General features: G+C 43.4%; 1 protein-coding gene across 6 annotated transcripts in view; it reads right to left on the bottom strand.

Annotated features, from left to right (window-relative positions):
* Positions 1-1,176: 1,176 nt before the first annotated feature.
* The window catches only part of Npas3 (neuronal PAS domain protein 3), an 839,406-nt gene continuing 816,926 nt past the window's right edge, over positions 1,177-23,656 (bottom strand). For 3 of the 6 annotated variants that reach the window (XM_048361745.1, XM_048361748.1, XM_048361750.1), the window contains 3 exons: positions 8,081-8,228; positions 4,305-4,420; positions 1,177-2,597 (listed from right to left, as the gene is read on the bottom strand). In XM_048361745.1, the coding sequence (XP_048217702.1) occupies positions 1,177-2,597; positions 4,305-4,420; positions 8,081-8,228 (1,685 nt within the window). Of the gene's footprint in view, positions 2,598-4,295; positions 4,421-8,080; positions 8,229-23,656 lie in introns of all 6 variants that reach the window. The other 3 variants (XM_048361746.1, XM_048361747.1, XM_048361749.1) reach the window with 1 other exon arrangement.

Raw genomic sequence — 23,656 nt, 5'->3', positions numbered from 1 at the left:
CCCTTTTAAAGGGGCTTTACTGACCCATTAAATTTAATGTGAGGCTATGTTTGTTAGTTGGGAGGTAAAATATTTTAAATCCTGCAGCAAACGTTAATGAGGGCTTTGTCTTAACTAACCAAGGAGACTGCAGCAACGGACTCCACACCAGGACAGAAAACACTGTTTTTGTTTTTGTTTTTCTTTTTCCCCCAAAAAGCCAGCCCAGGAGCTGCATTTTGTATGAAGACATTATAGATTAATAAATGATAGCACCATGATTTTAGAAATTAAGTTAATGTTTCATTAATTAACATTTAGTCCAACATTTTTTGTAAAAAAAACAAAACAAAACAAACAACAAACAAACATTCTAGTCATAGGCCAGAAATTAAGTTTAAGAGCCCAAATTATTTTTTTTTATGTGCAAGTACGAAAAATCTTAACCATAAAAAAGAGAATTAAATTCTGCATAAAATTCTAAAATACTATTCTCCTATTTTTTTTTCTTTAAAAAAAGGAATTAGGAACAGAAACAAACAAACCAAAAAAAAAAAAAACAAACCAAACAAAACAAAACCAAAAACCCACCACCCCATTTCATTTGACTTAGTCAAACAGGGCACATTGTTTATGCTTGTCTCTTTCCATCTTGATCACATCAAGATCTTTAGGAAGAAACCCTAATGGTTGTCACTCGAGAAATCTCTTGACCACGAGACTGAGTATTCTATGGCAGAGGCATATACACGTTAAAGACATCTTAATAAAGATGCAAAGGAAAGCCAAACAACCCAACACACATCTTTAGAAGAAGACAAAATGGCAGGCAGTTGAACTGGTCATCTGACCCTCGGAAGGCCAATAAACATAACACTTGTCTTTACACGAAAGAATAAGTCAACGTTAAAGAAAGGGGATGGGATGGGATGGGATGGGATGGGGGTTGGGGGGGGGGGTGTCGCCGCGTGGAGAGGACGCCTGACCTGCTCGAATTCAAAGTGCTAGAATTAAACGTCTGGAAAAAACAAAACAAAACCCAAAACCGAAACCGCCGACGACGACCATGCCTCCTCTGTGGAGCCCTGCGCATGCGCACCACGGCCACACGCGCGCGCGCACTCCACACGTGTGCGCACGCGCGCACGGCGCGCGCACGCGCGCACGGCACGCAGTCGGGCACGCGGGCCGAACGCCTCAGTCCTCCTTGCGCTCCAGAGTCTGTGCGGCGTGGATGCCGTTGCTGTAGACCGGGAAGGGCAGCGTGGAGAAGAGTCCGTCGGCGGTGGTGAACACGTTCCCGGCGGGCATCTGCGTCAGGCTGGCGGCGCTCACGGCCCCGCCGAAGGGTCCCGACATGTTGAGCCGGTGCACGTGGTGGTAAAGCATCTCCATGGGCGTCTTGGGGTCGAGGCCGAAGCCGGGGCTGTTGACGTCCACGAAGTTGACGGCGTGCGCGTTGGGCAGCAGGTTGCCCTGCATGGCCAGGGTCACCTCGGCGGGCGCGTAGCGGATGGTGCCCGTGGTGTAGACCCTCTGCGCCGCCGTGCTGGTGGCCGCCAGGGTCCCCGTCACCCGGTGCACCAGGGGGAGCACGACGTTGCCGGCCTGTAGCCTCTGTAGCGCCTCCAGGTCCCCAGTGTACAGCAAGGAGTTAGACGCGCCGGGGCCGCCATTGCTGCCGCCGCCGCCGCCGCCCCCGGGGTGCTTGTCCCGCGGGGACGCCGAGAGCGGGGGCGACAGCGGGTCGGAGGCCGCCACCGCGGGGGCCAGGGCCGTGCTGCCTGAGGTGCCGAATTGAGTCTTGCCGCGAGCGGCCGCGCCGTCGGCGCCCGGCGGGGTGAGGACCGAGTCCGGGATGGCCACGTGCAGGCCCGCGCCGCCGCCGCCGCCGCCTCCTCCTCCCCCCGCGCCGCCGCCGCCGCCGCCGCCGCCCTGCGGGGACGGGAAGTGCTCGGAGCTGGGGGGCTTGGTCATGCTGTAGGGAGACTCGTTCCTGGAGATCTCCCGGTTGGGCGGGTAGTTCCAGATGCTGCTGTCGTTGTCGAAGTTGATGGGTTCCGAGATCTCCGTCTTGATCTTGAGCACAGAGGCACTGTGGGGGGAAGACAGCAGCCGCGGGGGTTCCACGAGACCCGCCGCCGCCGCGGCGTCCAGGCCGCCGCCGCCGCCACCGGGGCTGGAGGCGCTGGAGAGGCGCCGGCGGCTGGCGCTGCCGCCCTTCTGGCGTTTCCGCCGCTTCTTGCGCTTCTGGTGCTTGCTGGAGGCCTGCGCGCCCGCCTCGCCCGCGCTGTCCGAGTCCTTGGCGCTGTCCGACGTGAGCGACTCGCAGTTCTGCAGCCGCAGGTCCGACTCGCTCTCCACGTAGCGCTCCACCTTGATCTGCATGGGGCCCAGCCCCCCGAAGCCGTCCTCGCCGGCCTTGGGGTTCTCAAAGTCCGAGTGCTCGAAGCTGTCGTCGCTGTCGCGGCTGTCCGGGTTGCTGGAGCTGTGGCCGTCGTCGTTGCAGTTCATGTCGTTGTCGCACGCGTTGCCTGACTTTTTCCGGTCCGGCTCCGGATCTTCGCTGTTCTCAGACTGATTCCCCTTTTCGTCGGACTTGGAGTTCTCGTTGTCCTCTGTGCAGGGCCCGGGGTTGGGGGAGGGCGGGGCAGGGGAGAGAAGAAAGAAAAAGGACATTGCATTAGCAGGGCAGAACCAGCGTCTCACCTGGAGACTGGGGAAGGAGGGGAAGAGGTGTCCTGTCCCCAGCCACACTACCTACCTTCCTGTGACTTTAATGACTGGATGGTCCCTGTTGAGGGCCCACATTAGCTGAAGTAGGCAAAGCAGATGGAAAAAATGACACTATGTCAATGGCCCATGGCTGGCTCTTTTAGTAAACTGCTATCCAGGCCCTCAGCAAGGCCAGGACACCTGGTGCAAATGCAGAATGATAGGTCCCCCTGTTCCTGACCCCCCCTCCCCCCAATCTGCCTTTAACAAGATCCCCTGGTGATGCTTAGGCACATGGAAACTTTAGAAGTTCTGCAAAGATACCCAGGAGGCAAAATTAACCTGGGATAATGTGCCAGGGACACAGATGATGGAATGCCAGGTGACATTTAAAGAGCTCTGGACTTGCACTGGTGTAGAATATTTGTTAGCCTTATTGGAAGCCACACTCCATAGCAAGTAAGTTTCTCCCATAGCACTTAGATTCATTATCTGATTCATTGTGTATATTTATTTGCTTCTGTTTCTTTCCTCTATAAGAATATAACTGGTGAGGATAATCCGTGTAGTTTACTGCTGTAGCAAAGAATTTCCAAGTGAGTCCAATTGAGGGGGCAGGACAATTATCAGGATCCACCATGAGTACTCATTCCTTTCTCCTGCCTTCCTGAAGCTGTGTCCTGGGTACTGACATGCATTCTGATGACCCTGGATTGGAGGAGCCCTGAAGATAGGAAGTTGGTGGAAAAACACTGTTGTCATCTGCCTCATTTTAGGGATAATTCATTTTCCCAGTAAACACAGCCTCAGAATATATATGCTGATGATTTTTATGGCTCTCCCATGATGGGTTTAGATGGCAGCCTGCATTAGAACCTTGGCAAATCATGTAACTTCTTTCCCTTTATTTTCCTTTCTTGTAGCTTAGAATGGGTTAGAGGTTTTTTTTGCAAGTGTAACGTTTTATGAGTTCTGTGCCTCTTGACTATCTGCATGTCTATGGAAGGCAATTGAGAACTGGAAAAAAGTAACATTTGTATTATTAGTTTTCCTGTTCTCAACTACTTAGGAAGACTACTTCCCAAAATAATGGGGAATAGTAAAAGCATTCAGAAAACAAATAACAGTCTGGCACCCTGCTAGAGGCATTCACCCATACATTAATTATTCTACTTTAGAGTCTCAGTAGCTTAGCTCAGTTCAGAACATTCAGGGCTTCAGGTCACAAACTCTTTTCTTAGAGCTGGCTGGGTTATTCCTGTACCTGGTTCCAGGAAAGAGGCTTGAGGTAGCTGTGGGACTAAAGCACGGCTCCTGTTGGCTAGGGGAGGACTAACACTAAATCTGCCTATCTGTATGTTTATGTAAATATATATATATATATACCTCAACATACATATGTATGCACACATATGTATCTATGTTATATAAATATGTGCATTTATGTGTAGAGGCAATAGGAAACTCAGTAATAACTTGGTGTGCACATTTTGATATAAACTTTGGCTCTCTAGTTCTCGGCCATGACCCTTTGGCCCCCACCCCACCCTTGCATTTGGAGAGGCAACCTGTAGCTACAGAACATGAAGAAGTAGTAATACCTGTAATACCTGAGGTGTCTTTAGAGTCAGATTCAGAGTCAGATGTCTCAGAGGATTCGGAAGTTTTCTCTGGCAGATGGGGGAGCTGCGCGATGTCCATGGGTGTGTCCTTGTACTCAGGATTACTGTGTGGAGGGAGGCATTCATTAGGAGGGCAGGCACTCATTCTGCATAGTTTGCTGTGAACCATCTCCTACACTTCCTTGCCACAAAACTGTGGAGTTTAGAAAGTTTAGAAGACTGAACAGAAAATCGTTTCTTAGCTTTTTGTGGGACTGTTCAGAGGCTTGGATTGCATGTTCCAGGGTACAGGTGCACTCTGTTACACTGACTGAATACCCAAATGGGACATAAAAGGCACTAAAAAGCTTTTTAACTAATCAATCAGGTACTACTGGAGGCAAGGGAACTGTGCTGCTTGACATTCCTCCCAGTACAGCACCTGAGGCACTGGGGGAATGAGAAGTACTCTCCCCAATTCATTCCCATACCTCCTGGTGTGCCCTCTCCTTCTTGGGCTCCTAGTGAGTCCATTGCCTCAGTACCCTGTTTCACCCTTTAGTGTTGTTCTCAGCTGTTCAGATGGTTCCAGAGCTGGTGGTGGTGGTGGTGGTGGTGGTGAAGGGGGCCGGGGGTGGGGGTGGGGGAAGATAAGCCCTCCATGCCTAACGATCTGTCAGAGGCACAGGTGTGCCTTGGGATGTGTGGATTATGGCTACTGAACTGTCAACACACCCATTACAATCACATTTTCATCTGCTCATGTGGTGTACACCTGTGACTTGTTAGCTAGAGATCTGATTGCATGTGTGTGGGGGATCCCAGTGTGAGAGGGGCCCTAACAGAATGGATCTAACCCCATTTGCACAAATGTGTTTAAATTTTGTTCTATTTTTAATGTAGAAACAAGCCACATGCGGAAGTAGAATACATTCAGTCAGTTTGAGCTGGCTATCTTCTAGAAAGCGTCTTTTGGGCAGACCCAGTACATGAGCCTCTATAATCAGAAGGCAAAAGGAAAGCATCTTGCCTTGAATGGGAAGTGCCTCTTCTATATGTCCATGATGGCTAGCCAAACAGATGATTATTGACTCATTTGCCAACCTCTAGTGAAGTGAAATTCCTATACTAAAGGGGCACTCTTTTGGTAACTACTCTTAAAACTGTAAAAGTCCCTTTGAGGCTTAATTCACTGAGAAGGATTATCAGGCATTTACTCCTTAGTGTGAATTAGCTTCAGCAGTAAACCTTTCCAGATAATCAGATGAGACTAATGATAGGAAGGTAGGCATTGGCATTTTCTCTGAATATTCTGAGTCTGTAAGTATTATGGGGGAGGAAAGAAGACAGAAGCAGTAATTTCAGAACAAGGAAGATGAACTTAGATAGGTCCTGGTAGTGACGGGTTCTGACAAGAAAACATTTTCAAATGAAAACACTGTTCTGCTTTTAGGGAAGAACAAAAGTGAATAGGGGGAAGAAAAGCAAACTTCAGTAGTTGTTGTTTGCTGAGGTCCCATCCTTTCCTTACTAGATATCCAGCCTATAGAACAGCGCTCTTGGGTGGTTGGGTGACTGGCTTGGTGGAATGGCCTCTGCTAAAGCCCATTGACATCAATTTCCTTTGGTCTAGGTGCCATGCAGGTTAAATGCAGGTTAAATTTACTGTCTTTTTATTGTTGACATCACTGCAGGTTGTTGGGTCTGTCACATTTGAAATAGGTTCTAGAGACTAAAGCCTGGCCTTTGAAACCCAAACTGCCTCCTTCCTGTCTGTTATAGAATGTGATGGAATAGCATCACCACGCAGTCATGGGGTTTTGTACCATTTGACTCCATGCTAGACCGGTGGTGTCAGCCTAGATTTGTACAGACTGACCTTACCCTTCTAACTGCCTTCATTGGAGGTATGATAGAAAGTCATGGGGCTGATTGGGCAGTAAGAAAGGTTCAGAGAGGAAAGCAGTCTTCCAAAATGGGAATAGCAGCTAGACAGGACTTTAGTGTCCTATTCACATCAACATGAAAGACAATATCTAGCCTTTTATCACTGTTTTATGCTTAGTAGTAATGAGTCTGCTTGGCACAACATCATTTACAACTAAAGAATATAATGTCATAATACCTTGTTCTATTTTCTGTTTGGCACCTGAATTTTTATCATTTCCTCCATATAATAACTGCTCCATGAAACAAAATTTAAAAGGCCCTGTTGATATCAGAATCCCCTGGAGCACAGGATGACTACAAGGGATAGTTTACATGAAAAAAAGCCTAGGAGAAAGCCCATGAAATGCACATACTTTTACCTTTTATAGAATTAATATAGGGCAGAAGAGGTCAAAAAAGATAAAAGAAAGTAGATAAATGAAGATTCTTTTAAATGGTCGGCCATTAAGGCCCTCTCCACAGCAATAATCATTAGTGTCTGATTGATACCCTATTGGAAGCAAGCACATTCATGCCTTCAAGTAAGTCATCACAAAAGTATATGAAGCACTGAAGGGCCAGTGTGCTGATGAGTCAGCCTTGTTAGCATCTCAGCTCCATTTGGTTATCTCAAAGAAAAATGGGATTCAGGCAGTCCCTGTTGAAATTATCAGCCAAAGGGTACCAACTTCCATTCATTAGACCTACTGGAAGTTTTCTTACTTAGACCACATGTGATCCTCGGTGCCTTCAGGAACACAGAAGCCAGAACAGTAAGATGGTGGTGGGAGGAAGCCAAGTCAAGCATCGTGAGACTGCCTTGAAATGGGAAATGCCTCTTAAATTAGATTGGTGGAGAACCCTGTAGAAGATTTGCTCTAAATACAAATCACCCTACCTGTTGGTCTTAGTTTTCTGCTTATTTGGGTCCAAGAGCAGAAAATAGGGTAAGAGAAAAGGTGTGGCACAACAGAGTTTATGAAGCAATTGAGCTTGGACTTATTTATGGATGTAAGTTTGAAGACATACTGTAAGAGCAGTGGAACATATTTGAGTTCACATCGATAGGCAAAAGAAAATTGTCTTCACTTCTTTTTTTTTTTTTTGGCCAGTCCTGGGCCTTGGACTCAGGGCCTGAGCACTGTCCCTGGCTTCTTCCCGCTCAAGGCTAGCACTCTGCCTCTTGAGCCATAGCGCCGCTTCTGGCCATTTTCTGTATATGTGGTGCTGGGGAATCGAACCTAGGGCCTCGTGTATCCGAGGCAGGCACTCTTGCCACTAGGCTATATCCCCAGCCCTGTCTTCACTTCTTATCATGCGATCATCATCATTCTGGCAAAGCCGTTCATGTTTCTCCAGATTTGAATGAGAATGAAACCTTATAGAACAGGCTGAGGGCATGGAAGGCATGAAGAGAAATAGGAATATTACATACTCTGTCACTTCTCTCTGTCTCCTTTGCTCACTTTTCACAAGGAGTAGAGGGCAGGAGTGAACGTGTGGAGACGATGTGTAATGGTGTACTTTTTGAATACTTTAGCTCAGTATTTCTGCCTCAGGCTAAAGTCTGTATTTTTTGTTTTTTGGTCTGAGCATTTATGAGAAAATCAAAGCAGTTTTTTAGAGCTGCCCAAATGTTGGCAACCCAAGAATGACTACAATCTTGCAAACCTTCCCTGCCAGACCCTTCCATCACTTTAATCTTCTCACATTTCTTTGAAACTTGTGGAAAGTGGAGCAGAATTTCCAAAAAATTCTGCACCATTTAATATCAAAAGATAATACAGCAGGTCAGCTTCTAACCATTGGGCTGTACAGCTTATAACTGAGAAATAAAACAATTAGAAGATGCATACCTTAGGAGATAATTCACCCAGATGATATTCTTTTCATTTGCATTCTTGGCATTAATAGCTATGGTGGCACTAGACTGTATCCAGATATATCCTCCATTCTTCTGCATCCAGCGATAGTATTTAGTCACACACTGACCCTTATTCAGCACTGGAGGAAGAAAACATCAAAACAAAAGGGATGGTATTAAGACTAGGGACATGTGATTTCCATCTGTACAGAACCTCAAGCCCAGAGCCTCTTACCCACCAGGGGTTCTCTCTCTGGGCCTAATGTAACATGCCACTAGTAAGGGCCAGTGAAGTCAACAGATCACTGGAGTGGCTGGGCTGGAGGGCGGTTATTGGCATCTGTAGCAAGACTTTGTTTCTTCTCTGGCAGAAAGGAAGAATGAAAGGACTACAAATCCTGTGGCTCACAGAACACTTACTGCATTGTAAATATTGTCACTGGGTTTGACGTGAAATGGGAAGCAGAGGATATAGGGATGAGATTTATTTGGGGGTAGTAGCTAAGAAGTCCTCTTTGAGCTTCTAGATATTTGGATGGTTCTGAAGATGCTTTACCTCTCTGTTTCCATCATTGTGATCTCTGTTTCAATCAGTTCCACCGGTATCAACTGGTACCTTTACCCACTTTTCCCTTTTGTTCTTGGATAACCAAATTTATAGTTCTCAAATGGATTGAATTGATACTGGTCAGTTGGGAAAAATGCTGGTGAGACCGCTGAATGTTGGAATGAAATAAATCCCTTCCTTGAGTCAGAGAGAGTCCCTGACCTAAGGGGGGGGGGCAGAAATGGGACATGGAATTGACTTGGCTAGAGCCAAACAGAGTGACAGCTTCACACAGACTCTGAAATATGGCTCCAAATGAAGGAACGAGTAAAAACAATCAGTAATGTGAAACAGTGCCATTAAATACCCACTGAAAGAGAGCTTTAAAATGCAGATGTTAAAAATGATTCTTTAACCAAAATCTTGCCAAGTTGAAATTGATTTGATTTGTATCTGGGTACTCCTGAGCTAGTAAAAGGGGGAAGTGTAGTAAATCATCCCCTGAAATAAAGTGCTAGGGAAGGGAATGGTTTAAAAGGATGCTGGAAATGTACAAAAGCTGCTGTTAGGAGTTGCCTATGGATCACCGCCACTCTGCGCCACCCCCTGCATGTCCCACCTGCTGGCTGGCCACTAGAGGGCAGTGTGCACTCATCTACGTGGCCTGCTTTTGGCATGTCCTTGTCTCCGTCTGCTGAAATGAAAAACCTCTAACTGCTGTAATAAATTTGGCTAAATTAGCTGCTAAATGGTTATCTCAAGTAATATGTATTTGCATTAATCATCTTGCTCTAAACCAGAACAAGCCAGAGTCCTAAAGACGTAGTAAATTCATATTGTCCATTTAATTACGGCTAATAAGTGCTTCATATACAATAGTTTCATGAAGTACATTTTGATTTTTTTGGAGGTGTGTGTGGATGGATAAAGGGGAGTCACTTTCACAAAGAGCTATGTTTCAGGCTATAGAATCTCTTCCAGTCATGTCCTGAGCCACTCTTCCTGCCTCTGAAAGTGATCACAGCAAAACCTCCATGTGTTCTATCTGTAAACATATGTGCATGCTATCCAGCTTTTCTCCAACACTCCCCTTTTTTCCCCCCTCACAGTATGCTGAATGTATGGTTGTAAAATTTAATAATTATGTCTTCACTATTGCTTGAAAAGGCTTGCTTTGATGAGTGTTTTATATCATGGCAGGTTTCATTCTGAAAGGACTGCACACTTGAGGGTATTTTGAAGGTCTGAAACGTCACTTTCTCTTGGTGATGAGGCTCCACAGGTAGCATTGTACGCTCCCTTTGTAGGCAATTGTAAGTTCTGACTTTATGCATGCATGGCTCCAAAACTGAGTAGTGAAGCTGAAAGCAGTAAAATACTAACTCCGCCAGCCAACTCTTCTGTCAGATCATTGTTGCATGCAACAAGACGTGCTTTTATTCAAATCTGCCCAACCTGGTTAACTATTAATCGAGGAGTTGTGGGTTGTGTCATTCTGTCCACTCTCTTCACAGAGAAAACATAGAGCGCTCCAGCAGGCCGGTAGCACAATTCATTTATCTTTAGAATAAAGGATAATTCCAAGCAGTTGTGGTTTTTATGTTTGCTTTTTGGTGGTACTGGGGCTTAAACTAGGGCTTTCTGCTTGTCAGGCAGGCACTCTGTCACCTGAGCCACACCACAGCACGGTTGTTATATTTTTAACAGAGTAAGGATCCCCCTATTAGAATCAACTAGAAACAAACAAGGTAGGCCAGGTCAGCTCATCCTGGATGGGAATTCTGGACTAGAATGTGACCCCAAACAGGTGAAAGTTAAAAAGTCCTTACAATACAGAATATAGAAAAGGGCAAAAGAATAAAGCAGTTGTAAAATAAAATTAGAATTTCCAGAATCAACACAAAGATCATCCCATCCTTTTCCTAATTATGCAGCACACCCTTGGTATTCATGAGTATCTAGTTATAAGGAAACCACCATGGAGAAGAATGCTTAGGATATGGAGTTCAGTGCTATTCTGAGGATGCTTGATTCGTTTTCCCCACAGTGCCATCTGACTTCTGCTAAAGACATGCCATTGTAACATCTCATATATTCACTTTTCACTTAAATTAGCACATTAATATTTACTTTGCTTTTGATGGGAGGCTGGTTTTTACAAATTCCAGGGCAAGGAAACAGCAGATTACAGTGACTTAAAGTTGATGGCAACTCAAGACCAAGAGCTCCTCTACATTAACTGAGCTACATAATTTGAATGTGGGAATTAAACCCTGCTGCTTTTTGAAAGGCCTTTGATTTATTTATTTATTTTGACCAGGCTTGCTCAGAGCCACATGTGATAAATCTGCAAAGGTAGGCTACTGTACTTTTCCTTCAACTGAAAACCCCAACAGTGAGTAGATATCCGGGAAAACATCTGCCTCTGTGGCTTTCAGCCATCTGTTGTAGAAAAGGCTAAAAGACTTGTTTGCTAAAGGGTTGATACCATGAAGCAGGATGATCTGGGCTTCTTAAACATATCTCTGCATCCCGAGAAGATAAATATGAACTTATTAGGGTCCATAAATATGTTAGTATAATCTAGTATAATCTTCTTTACCATTCCCAGGCTAGGGGTTTTCACCCAAGTGAAAGAGAGGCCATCTCAGTGAGTGGTGAGTTCTGATGGGAGTTGAGGATTGAAGGGCTGGAGAGCAAGGGGTTCCTTGGGGAGCCAGGGAGCCCTGAGATTGCCCTCACTTTACTGTGGTGAATTCAAAGAAGCAGGTTTTAGCACCCGCAGCGGGCAGCTGAGGAAGACAAGATTGATGTAACTTATCATTCTTTCTCTGGGCTAACCGGACAGAATTTTCAAAGGGGTAAATGTTTTTAGCACGGCCTTACGTGATGACTTTTTTTCTGGGGATGAGTGAGATTCAGGTAGACCGCTCGCACCTCACATAGGGCACAGGGCATAACCAGGGGGAAATGCAGATAACTACAGATAAGGTGTGGCATTAGTGCCCAGGAAACTGAAATGTTGACCAAATGATGGACCCTGTCGTTTTTGTTTTTGAGGAAGTTTCATCAAAGAGGCCAGAAGGGTGTTTTACTTTAAAAACGAACAAGGATTGTGGGGGAAGGGTGGGAGGCTCTTCTAGAAAATAAATTTATGATTTTGGGGAGGAAGCTTATTTCTTGAAAGAAAGAAAAACCATACTGGCAAATCAGTTGGATCATTCCAGCTGCGCCAGAGGCAGGATCTGACAGCTTTTCCTGAGCTCATGCAGGCCTAATCAGCTGAAGAAGAAAAGCCACCTTGGTGCCAGTTTGAGAGAGATTTTTAGTGGGTAATAAATTAGAGAACTTGAAAAACACACAAAAAACTTTATTTGATTCTCTTGAATCTTGTGGCTGTTGTTCTTATTTAAAAAATTTAGATGTAGATTGCAGAGGAAAAGGAAAATGTTTGTGTCTGATTATTTGGGAAACCAGAACTAAGCACAATTGTTAGGTGATATAGCATTCTTAAAGAATAGTTGAAAAGAGATAGGTACTCATCAAATCAATGAGTTCAGGAATAAATTCGTAGCCATGTATACTAACTCTAAAGGGAAAGTAAACAGAAGGAGAGAAAGGGCTCTGGCTATGTTGATTACATCCCTACATTCACATCCAGGAGATACTGGCTGGGTTCTTCCAATATGTGAGCTGCATCTTCTTTTTCACTGCTGTCCCAAATCCTTAGGTAGAGCAGCCTCTGTGTGACCTTCAACCGAATTCACCCAGCACACGATAACTTTAAAGCTGTTTCTGAAGGGAATGTGATAGGAATTCATTTTAAATTTAAATGGTTTCTTTTAGATTTCTCTCATAGGTCCATATAAAAACAAAGGGAAGATAACTAGTTTTTCACATGTTTACTTAGAATTCAGAATAGTCCAGACATAATTGTGAAGGGCTCTGCCACCACATAAGTTATTATCTTTATTCCTTTGGGCCTAGGTATAACCAAGTGTTGAGGCTGTCAGCGCTCTTAGGAAAATCAGGATGCTGGATAAGCCCCACCTCACCCTCTACTAACCCAAGATGCCTTAGAGTCCTAAGCTATGCTCTTCAGAGAACAGAGGTGACCCCTCCACTGGGGAGAAGAATACAGTACAGATGAACACACTGAATCCCCCTTGTTGAGCCAGGCCACCTCTGCTCACCTGACAGGGAGAGACTTTTCGCAAAACACTACCCTGGTCTAACTGTGGAAGGAGTTGAAAATATGGTTCCATCAGGAGAAAATTGCAAAGTACTTATATTTTAGAACATGTGACCTTTTACCATCAAATACTCCTTCAAAAGAACACCAAAACAACGAAAAAGGGACTTGGTAAATCGTATTGAATATTCTTTTAAAATGCCACCTGGTCGTTGCACTCAAGCTTAGTAGTTGGCATACAAGACATGTGCTGCTTGTAGAGAATAATTACTTGTCTCCAAACCCCAGGAGCCTTTGGCTGCAGCGCATGTCTAGGGCCCAGCACACAGATACCAACGAAGGGATTTCAGTTTTCCTTGGGAAAACTTAGTCCACAGTCCAAGGCTGATGACTGAAAGGACATAAAGGAAGCCAGTGTCTGTGGGGGAAACCATACTTCTGTTAGTAAATCAAAACAAATCAGTATACATTTGCCTTTAGAAATATGAAGAAAAAAGCGAACATAGTCTCTTCCTGTTGGGCTGTTGTACAAAATCAAAGCCAAAGAGACTCAATAATGAGTTGTGTCTTCTAAAGAAGGAAGCAATGGAATGCAGCCTGAAGAGGAGATGAAGAACACATATCAAAGCGGTCATTTAGGAAAATATCTCACAAAAGGACATTTTAGTTGGTTTGCATACGCATTAAAAGGCTGCAATACTTGGTGCATTCAGGTAAGTATAGAATAAATAGGAAATAGTGAGCTCATCGGAGATGCCGCATTCACCCGGCTGAACAAAGAACTTCATTATCATGGTGGCAATGGGGGGATGCATCTGCGGGGCCACTCCCCCCTCCTCAAGTACCTCCATCCGTGGCTGCGGAGCACGGGGGAGTGTGGTGCCTATGCTCGGAACTCAAGTATGATTGTGTGTGTGTGTCTGTGTGTGTGTGTGCATGCGCACGTGTGTGTGTAAAGGGTTTTGTGCTAGAGTCATACTTTCTATTTAATACTACAGTTGGATGCTTAGCTGTGGCCACTCATTCTCTTTCTACATTCACAAAACTGGCAGATAAAACATGAAAAAGAATACTGACTCTTTAATCTCTGCTTCTCCACCTAAGGCCCAAGGCAGGCTGACAGGGAACTTCATTCTGGAAACAGGTTTTTTTTTTTAAAAAAAATTCTGGATTACTTTTTCCTTTTCTTTTGAAAATCTGGGCTATAGGGGAATGAACCTGACATAGACTTAAAACAAGAACAAGTTTCTTTATCTAAAAAGTTATAAGTCCTTGATGCTTACAGGAAGGTCATTTTGAAAACCCACAGGAGAAGCAGCATTACAGCCAGTGACTGCATGAAGTGCTTTATTTACTAGGAAAGCAGACAGTCTTTCATTTAGAAGCACTCATAGGATCAGCCGAGGCTTTGATGCTGGGCACTTCCCTATAGATTTTGCAATTAGTGAGCTAGATGTCTTATAAATGGCAGGCATCTACAAATTGGTTTTTAGGTGTTTTTTTTTTTAAAATCTACATTCTGAGGAACATTTGGTAAAGTTGAATGATATTTGATACTTAATGTGAATTACGAGCATAAGGACAAAAGACCTGTAGATGTTCTGTGAATGAGTATGCATCATCTATGGATTTTTCCCCCTAATACACTAATGACAGGCCCTGCCTGAACTACTATCTGTGTGATTTACAACCTCAGAAGAGGCTTTGTCCTGTAGCACTGCCAATTGATAGATTTTTATTAACTGTTAATATAGAATCATGCAGAAAACTTTCCATTGATTTAGCACATGTCAATTTGTTAAGTTTCAAAAATAAATTCTCCTTCATAATAATGTCGTGAATTGGAGTCCAAGGCCTTTAAGCACGGATAGATTTTGTATCATGTTCTAGGATAGAAAGAATCAAAGTGTTGGTATGAATGATAACCAAGATCTCAGATATTTTTTTTCAAGTAGTCTTCAACCAGAAAATTTCAATCTCACTCATCCCTTCCCTTTGCAACCTAAATAGTTATGGACAGTATTTTCAAAGCCCTCATGGTGAACTCTTAAGCATGGATTTGGGATAGATTTATGGCTAGGGAGCGAGGGGAAGGGGAGATTTCTCCAGTCACCCAACAAGATTCTGTGTGTCCTCCATGCCAGGCCTGAAGGGATAGCACAGTGAACAAGATTTGTTTTGGGCCTGCCCCCCGACATGAGTCTGAATTAGTCATGATAATCATATCCTCACACCAAGGATCAGTTTAGGTTGGAATACAGTGAATTTGGGGGTGATGGAAAATTTCCTTCACTCTTAACATAGGGCTCTACATGCCTTCGAGTGGGGAACAGTTAGTCATTTTTATTTTTAAATTCCCGATAGTGACTACTCCATGGAAAATGACATGAAGGTTTGAAGCCCAAGAAGTCTGACTTAGGCTGAGTGCATTCCTCAACCCTCTTGAAAAATAAAGAGCAAAGCGGTAGAGTATTGGCACTGTCAAGCTGATTGGAATATAATGCAAATTGAAAAATGGCAAAAGGGATGGAGACTCTAGGAACTTTCTGTCTCCAAGTGGATCCTGTGTATCTGCATTTCGTTGAATCTACTAAATATCTTTAAGAAGAAATAGATAAGATGTGAAGCATAAGGCTACAGAAATTATTGTTTTATAAAACCAGATATATATAAACATGAACTAATTCCTTTTTTTTTTTTTTTGTATGTGTCCTGGGGCTTGAACTCAGGACCTGGACACTGTCCCTGAGCTTTTGTGCTTAAGTGTAGTACCACTTTGAGCCACAGCTCCACTTCTGGTTTTTTGGTGATTAATTGGAGATAGGAGTCTCAGAGACTTTCCTGTCTGGGCTGGAACTGAACCTCAGTCCTTAGATCTCAGCCTCTTGAGTAGCTAGGATTACAGGTATGAGCCACAAGTGTTGGGTTAATTATACACACACACACACACACACACACACACACACACACACACGCATTTCTGTGTATGTGGTGCTGAGGAATCAGACTTGGCTTCATATATGCTAGGCAAGCACTCTACTGCTAAGCCACATTCCCAGCCTCTAATTCCATTTTTTTTTTAAAGCAGAGTTTTAAAATTCCAAGTGTTCTGTGGTAAAAACATGGTGATTCAATCACCATGTGGCAGCCATTGTTGATGGTTCAATGAATGAATACTGCTGTTTCCTTCCAGAATTTATGTTAGAGGTCTTGTTTTATACCTTTCCCCTCTACCCTCCTCCCCTTTTTCCCCTCCCTCCCCTTTCTCCCCTTCCCCCTCTCCCTCCCCCCCAGCCTCCCCCCACTCCCCCCGTGCCAGGAGGGCTAATGCTTGGTTATTTAAAACACAAGTAGTAATTCTACCCCTGGGCCACCGCGCACTGTGTGGCTTAGGCTTGGGTGTGGGGAGATGCTGGATGTCAAGATGCATGGGATCACAACACCCAGTGGAGAGGTTTGGGGAATATTTTCTGTGAACACAAATCAGCAGCTTATTTCCTGACTCTGGATACTGCCTATGAAGAGCTAATGCTTTGTGGGTGCCACAGCAGACTTGATCATGAAGATAAAGTTAAGACAGTTACAAAGAAAGTTTAAGCCACCTTTACTTGTGGTTTCTGTTACATTTTAGCCGATAGACCTACCCAAATTTTCAAGATGTGGATGTGGGCCTTCGTGAACACGCGTAAGTAACCTGCTCACAGATAACCCACATGTATGGACACACTGTTGTAAGCAAGACACATACATAAATGAAAGCCAGTCCTCTATGTTACCCTTATAAATAGTTGAGATTCTTTTTTTGAGCTATGCCCGATGATGTTGATGATTTATGGCTAACTTGATAAAGAAAATAATTTACATCAAATTAAGAACAAGATGCCTTTTAAGAAGTGATGGAGCTGATTCAGTGTAGGTTAAAAATGAAAGATTAAGAAGTATTGACTTTTCCCCCGTTCATACCTTATTTTAACAGTGGGTTAGTTTTGAACAATTATAAGCTTAAAACACTATAATAAAATCTACAAATCAAAATGTTAATAAGGAGCAAGAATCCATGGGAGAATTGAATTTATCAGTTGATAAAAATTCAGCCTTGTGTCAAAGTGTTGGTAGCTCATGCCTGCAATCCCAGCTCCTCAGGAGGCTGAGATCTGAGACTACAGTTCAAAGCTAGCCTGTGCAGAAAACTCCATAGGACTCATCTCTATGTAACCTCCCACCCTTCGCCACCCCCGCAAAATAAAAACCAGAAGTGGAGCTGTGACTGAAGCGGTAGAGTGCTAGCCATGAGCACAGAAGGTCAAGGACAATGCCCAGGCCTCAAGTTCAAGTCCCAGAACTGGCAAAAAAGAGAAGACTAAAAAGAGATAAAGTTCAGATTTGCTCTCTGGTTGTATTCCACGCCCCTCCTATGTTGTTCTCAGCCAGAAATGTCCCCGGAGCCTCCCCACACCTCCGCCCCACCTGGCCTCTTGCTACTCCCTTTCAAGATCTGTCATAAGTGTGCTCCTTCCCCATCCTCCCCTTGGTTTCTCCCACCTGGGTTTCACTAATAATCTTCATTTTATAACATATAACTAGACTTGGATATTTCATATTGTCTTCTAGTATGTGAGCAGCTAGAAGTTAGAAGCCTTATTTTTACCTAGTTTGAAACCTCACAAGGTGTCATAGCTTGTAAGCACTTAGGAATATTACATGAACACGAACAAGGAAGATATTACTGTTTGTATTCATACATGCAATACATATATAAGTATACTTTATATTAAAGTGTATAAAGCATTTATAGGAAAATATCTGAGGGAAAACACCAAATGATCTCCTTTTTCTGTGCATTCAAAACGCTTGGTAAGAAAGTCACAGTTTGCCAACATGAACATCAGGAAGCTGGAGCATGTCTTGAATGGGTACTGGTAAGGGTATGGATGAGTGGGAAGGGGAATGGTGGAAAGTCATTCTCAATGTGTGCATGTGGAAAAGGATATATGGTCAAGTTTCTATGGCTGGGAGAGGTAGGCGAGGAGAATTATGGAAGGGAAGACTGATCAAGGGTACTGGACATCTTAAATTGTAACCTTGTATATTCATCTGAAGATGAGAATAAAGTTTGCTGGACTCTGGTGGCTCACACCTGTAATTCTTGCTACTGGAGGCTGAGATCTGAGGATCATGGTTCAAAGCCAGTTCGGGCAGCAAAGTACATGAGATTCTTCAATTAAAAACCAGAAAAAGCCAAAAGTGGAGCTGTGGCTCAAATAGCAGAGTGCTATCGCTCTAAGCACAAAAGCTCAAGGACAGCACCTAGGCCCTAAGTTCAAGACCCAAGACTGGACACACACACACACACACGTAAAAATAATTTAAGAAAACAACTCCTTGTGGGCTGGGAGTATGGTCTAGTGGTAGAATGCTTGCCTTGCAGACATGAAGCCCTGGGTTCAATTCTTCAGCACCACATATGTGGAAAAAGCCAGAAGTGGCGCTGTGGCTCAAGTGGTAGAGTGCCAGCCTTGGGCAAAAAGAAGCCAGGGACAGTGCTCAGGCCCTGAGTTCAAGCCCCAGGACTGGCAAAACCAGCAAAACCAAAACCACTTTGTAAAGAAATGAGTTTATCAAGTAATTATATATTCTCATTTCATTTGTGGTACCCTCAGAGCCAATTCACTACTGACATCTTGCTATTATTAATGGAATTTATCCAAATCCAGATGAAAATTAACTCTTTTGATTGTTAATTTGTTTACTCTTTATAAAATAGCATCTTCTAAATACCAGTGGCTTGGTGTGGTGGTACAGGCCTGTAGGCCCGTAACAGAAGTACTTGGGCAGCTCAGGCAAGAGGAGCTTGAGTTTAAGTCCAGATTAGACTGTATAGCAAGTTCAAGGCTTATGAGACTATCTGAACAAACCGTTAAAAAGTAGTCCTTCTCAGCCTTTAACATGAACAGAGTCTGTGAGAATCCTGTGAACTATAGATTGTGAGTAGCGTGCTGCTTGTATTCTGTGTATCTGTAAGCACAGGGTAATGTCAGCACTGCTGGTCCAGACCCCTGTATAACAAACGGGACCGACACTCCTGCTGGCCTCTGCTCTCTGCTTGCCTGTCCGCTGACTTGAAAAGCCAAAATGAGCACATGCACAAACAAAAACACCCCCCCCCCAAAAAAACAACCCCAACCCAACAAAGTAATACCAATTCATCCCTGCATAAAACCTTGCCTTATCTTGCTCCTGTGACAGTCTTTTTAGACAAGCACATGATGCAGGCTGACTTGGCTTCTGAAGAAAGCAGACATGGTCGCTTTTAAGTGCACTTCCATAGGCATTTTCATATTCATAAGGAAGAAGGGGGAAAAAAAACCTCATTTGCTTTAGGAAAAAGTCCAGCCAGTGACCAGGTTGCAGTAAACTCCCTGAAGACGGGGCCCCAACGCAGCGCTAAGATGAGAAAACAGCACCGAGCCTCCAGTGCAGTGAGCATTTGGCCTACCCATCAAACTTTATTCCTTGCCCCCTCCTCTCACTTGCTGCTTCCCTTCCTGAGCACCATGGCTGCATACCCAAATCAACAATTAAATTCCCCCTTTGTTTGTGTGGCAGATGACAAATGCATGGAGGACATCTTGTGTTGCCTAGGCAGGCAGGGCACTTACTTTGATTGATGCTTGGTTGTGGAAAAAAAATGAGCTGGGAAGGAATTACAATGGAGGGCCCACAGACTGGAAGGGGATATACTAATTAGTCCTGCATTAAGCAGTCTGCTTGCATTTGGTGATGAGACGCCTTCAGGAGGGAAGTGTAGGGGTTATTGATGCAAAGCAGCATGGAATGCATTATGCCAGGTAGCTGTGCATTCTGTTAAGAAATAGATTAAGAAATAAATACTTTGGCTATGGTATTTTTTTATACCTTGCTTTCTCTGCCCCCATCCCGTATATTGGGTTGGTCATGTTTTTTTTTCCCTTTTATTATGTGAAAATTCTCTCTCTCTGGAATAATGCTTTCTGAGTTTTCTCATCCTGGATCAAGGTGCTAAGAAGGGGAAATTGCCTTGGTACCTATTGTCTATGGCTCCTTTTCTCTAGAATCCCATAGCTGCAGAGCCCTGAGCCTTGCTCAATGTCACCAGGAGAAAGAAGTTTCTCCCTAGGTTTCTTTCTAATGCTTTAGAGGGTTGCTGCTGCTTTGACTCAAACTCTAGAGCTGTGTCAAGACAAATTCTGCCAAAGTCTAGACAAAAGGTGGGATTAGATGGGAATGAGAAATGCAAAAGCATGGATCTGTGTTTGGCCTAGCATCCTGTTTTGGGTTGGAGACAGAGGTAGAGTTGTAAATGGTTGTGCTGGTGACGTGGATGACATGGGTGTGGTTGGTTAGTGGAAAGCCTGACTCTATCTAGCACACGGGACTGGGCATGTCCTGGTTGGTGCCTCCCAAGCAGTGGAAGATGAGGGTGGTGGAGGGAGAGGGAACCAGATGATATTAATATGAATAATTTTAAATTCAGCTTTGGCATGTTAATGTTGATTTGATCAATTAAGTTGTCTTTTTTTTTTTTTTTTTCGGTGCTAGTCCTGGGCTTGAACTCAAGGCCTAGGTGCTATCTCAGTTTTTTTCTGCTCAAGCTCTCTACTTCTTGAACCACAGCTCCACTTCTAGCTTTTTGGTGGTTCATTGGAAATTAAGAGTCTCATGGACTTTCCTGTCTGGGTTGGCTTTGAACCTGGATCCTCACATCTCAGCCTCCTGAGTAGCTAGGATTATAGGCACCAGCGCTGAGCTTGAAGTTGGTCTTAAAAAAAAAGAAAAAGAAATGACGGGACTGATTTTTATCACAGGAAGTGATTTTTATCATAGAAACCTGTGGCTTTTAGAATCCTAGTATACTCTCAGTAGTCTGCCATGCTGGCATCAACAATGTGATTTTGACTATGCTGAAACCGAATGAACTACCAGGCTTCTTGAATTAACCCAGCAAGAGAGGAGGTGGCCCCACATTCTTGGTTCAGTTATCAGATTTGTCAAGTATTGGTGTAGCTGTGATTCCCTGTTTTGTTTTTTTTTTTTCCTTATTCAAGAAACAAGTTCATTTATAGTTGCCTAGGCTAAGGGAAAAAAAAAACAGTGATAAGGATAGGATTTTTAGTCATCAAAGATTTGTGAGTGTGAATCTTTTTTTGCCTTAAGTTTTATCCATAAATCAGAGCATAAGACAGATATCAAAATATCGGAAGTGTGATCAGATGTCTAAAACCTGTCTTTCATAGACAGAACCAGGAATTGTGCCAACAGCTCTAGGAAGAAAAGCTAAATAGTTAATGTGGTTTATTTTTTAACCATCCTTTTGTTTTAGAATTCTGTCTTATTCTTGAACTGATTCCATGTCACCATGACCTGCTCTTGCCAAGACGGCCCAGTTGAGGCATCCTTTAGTAATAGCCTAGGGCTTTGGACAAGCAAAGATGCTGTGCTGGCTTTATGCCTTTTCTTCCAGTGTTTACACAACCAAGACTTATTACATGCTCTGTCATTTTGTTACTGGGCTGGCTTTGGTTTGAGAATTAGGTAAACATCAGACATTCCATCACATGATTTTAGACTTGATCATACTTTATAATGATGTTAATGTTTATTGTACAAAGCAAGATGCATTTGTATATCTTAGCATTTTATTTCAGTCTCAGAATGCAAAATCTAACATTAGAATCAGTTTGATTTGTGTGTGTGTGTGTGTGCATGTGTGATTGAAGATATTAAGCACTACAAGATCGTTGAAGTTTCAATCTGATTAGGATCAAAATTCTTCAGGATCAAAACACTCCTTTTTTCCCCCTACAGTTTTACTAATTGTGTGCTACTTGACATTGTGGAGTTATTCCACAGCATGATAGCTAAATATGTGAAGTGTATTTTACTGTGCACAATTATCAGCTCATTCTATTTGTTTTTCATGTGTTTAAGGTCATTAAAAGAACTCAAAATGAAAAGTCATGTGCATGAGTTAAAAGAGTGAACTCAATCATTGTTAGTAGGTCAATATCAAGTAACAAAAAAATTATGGAATTTGAAAGCATAGTTTCCTTGTTTATTAGTTGGCAAGATACCAGAAAAATTAGGAGAACCACACAGTAGTGAATGGCAGAGTTGGTTTATTTTCAGCACTCTCAAATTATTCTACCTACTGAGAAATGAGACAAAAGTAGATATGAAAGAACAGCGTTCTACTGAGAAATGAGACAAAAGTAGATATGAAAGAACAGCGTTAAGCACAATTGTTAAAGACCTATGCTTTGTGGAGGAAAAAAAAATCTTCCAAACCAACCAGACCCCAACAAAGTGCCTTAGCTTGCTGTTCCTGAATTTCTTCCAGCTGCAAGTCAATTCCTAGAGAGGTAACATGACATTTTCCAAATAACAACTGGAGATGACCTCCAGGTCATCATCACATCTCTCAATTTAGACTTTAATTAGGAGTCTAAACACAAGAAAACACCCCTGCCCTCATACACAAAATCTACTAGAATGCTCTGAAAATAATCTGTTCATTTAAGTCTGGATCTCTGGCCTATATTATTATTTTTTTAAATAAATGGCCTCCTTTAAAGATCCTGAGATTTCTCCAGTTTCTCGGAATTCCGGGCAACAAGGTTCCTGATGTTTCTTTCCAGGAAACAGCATCCCTTTTTTCCCCTCAATTAATTGAAGAGCCATCTGCTTCTGTGATACATAACACCCATTCATTCTTAGCAACAAGTGTGTTCCCCAAATCCCTGGTGTGCAGTATCAAGGCACGTGCTCAGTGTTGGGATTAGAGTGTGAGGAAAGAGCAGCCTTGCAGTCAGGCTGTGCTAGGAGATACCGAATTTGACATTGAATTTGGTCCCATGTCAGTGTTGCTAATGCAGAGTTAAAAACCAGTGTGAGAGGCTCACACCTTGAGACTTTAGCTAGCTTATCCTTTTAGCTGTGCTTTTGAAGACGTGAGTTGAAAATGAGGAAAAGTTTACAAAGGGCAGGAAAGATCTGAAATAACTCTCCTCATCCATGACAGGAAAGGGGGAGAGAAGATAAATACAAAGACTGTGCAGCTGGACTGTGTTTACTATATAAAACCTTCCAGCTTTAAGCTGGACCATTTTCAGTTGTGGCAGTTTGTATGTATTTAAAATCAGAGTTCAGAGCTGGGTTCAGAACTTTCTAGGAAAGTAACTGGTAGACCTCTGGTGTTTCAGGAAGAGTATTGAATAGTGATAAAAAGCAGCTCTGAGCAGAAGAGGTGTTTCCTTCTCAAATGGTCCACTAAGCCAGCGCTCTTGTCAGTTGCCTTCCATGCATAGAATAAACAGCCCTACTGAGAAATGAAACAAAAGTAGATGGGAAAGAATGGTGTCGAGCATTTTCTCTGAGAGAAAACTACATGAAGACCCTCTTTGTTATGGCTTGGATCAAACCAGAATGCTGCTGGCATTGCTTGCTACAGAGGTCTTTTGGAATCCAGCTTGAGGGGCGAGAGCTGGGAGTCCTGCGGTTCAGGGCCGGAGGTACTGCTCCTCTGAATAACTGTCTTTGCAGAATACAATGAAAAGATGCTGCCATTGAGAGCTGCTATGTCCATGTCTTGTGTCCCCCTGGGCTTTCTGCCACTTCCTGTGCTAGTCAACGAGGCTTCTTTTTTTTTTTTTTTATGAGGCTCTGGCCTATTTGAACTTAGCTTTTCCCACATATCGTTTTAAACTGAGACTACAAATTTCAAATTGGAAATTGCTCTCTAGAAAATGAAAGGGTCAAGGAAGTACTTAAGAGGAGAGAGGTTCCCCTACCGC

This window comes from Perognathus longimembris, chromosome 14 (genome assembly GCF_023159225.1).
Source record: "Perognathus longimembris pacificus isolate PPM17 chromosome 14, ASM2315922v1, whole genome shotgun sequence".
Classification (NCBI taxonomy): Eukaryota; Metazoa; Chordata; class Mammalia; order Rodentia; family Heteromyidae; genus Perognathus; species Perognathus longimembris.
This window is presented reverse-complemented; position numbering and strand designations above follow the sequence as displayed.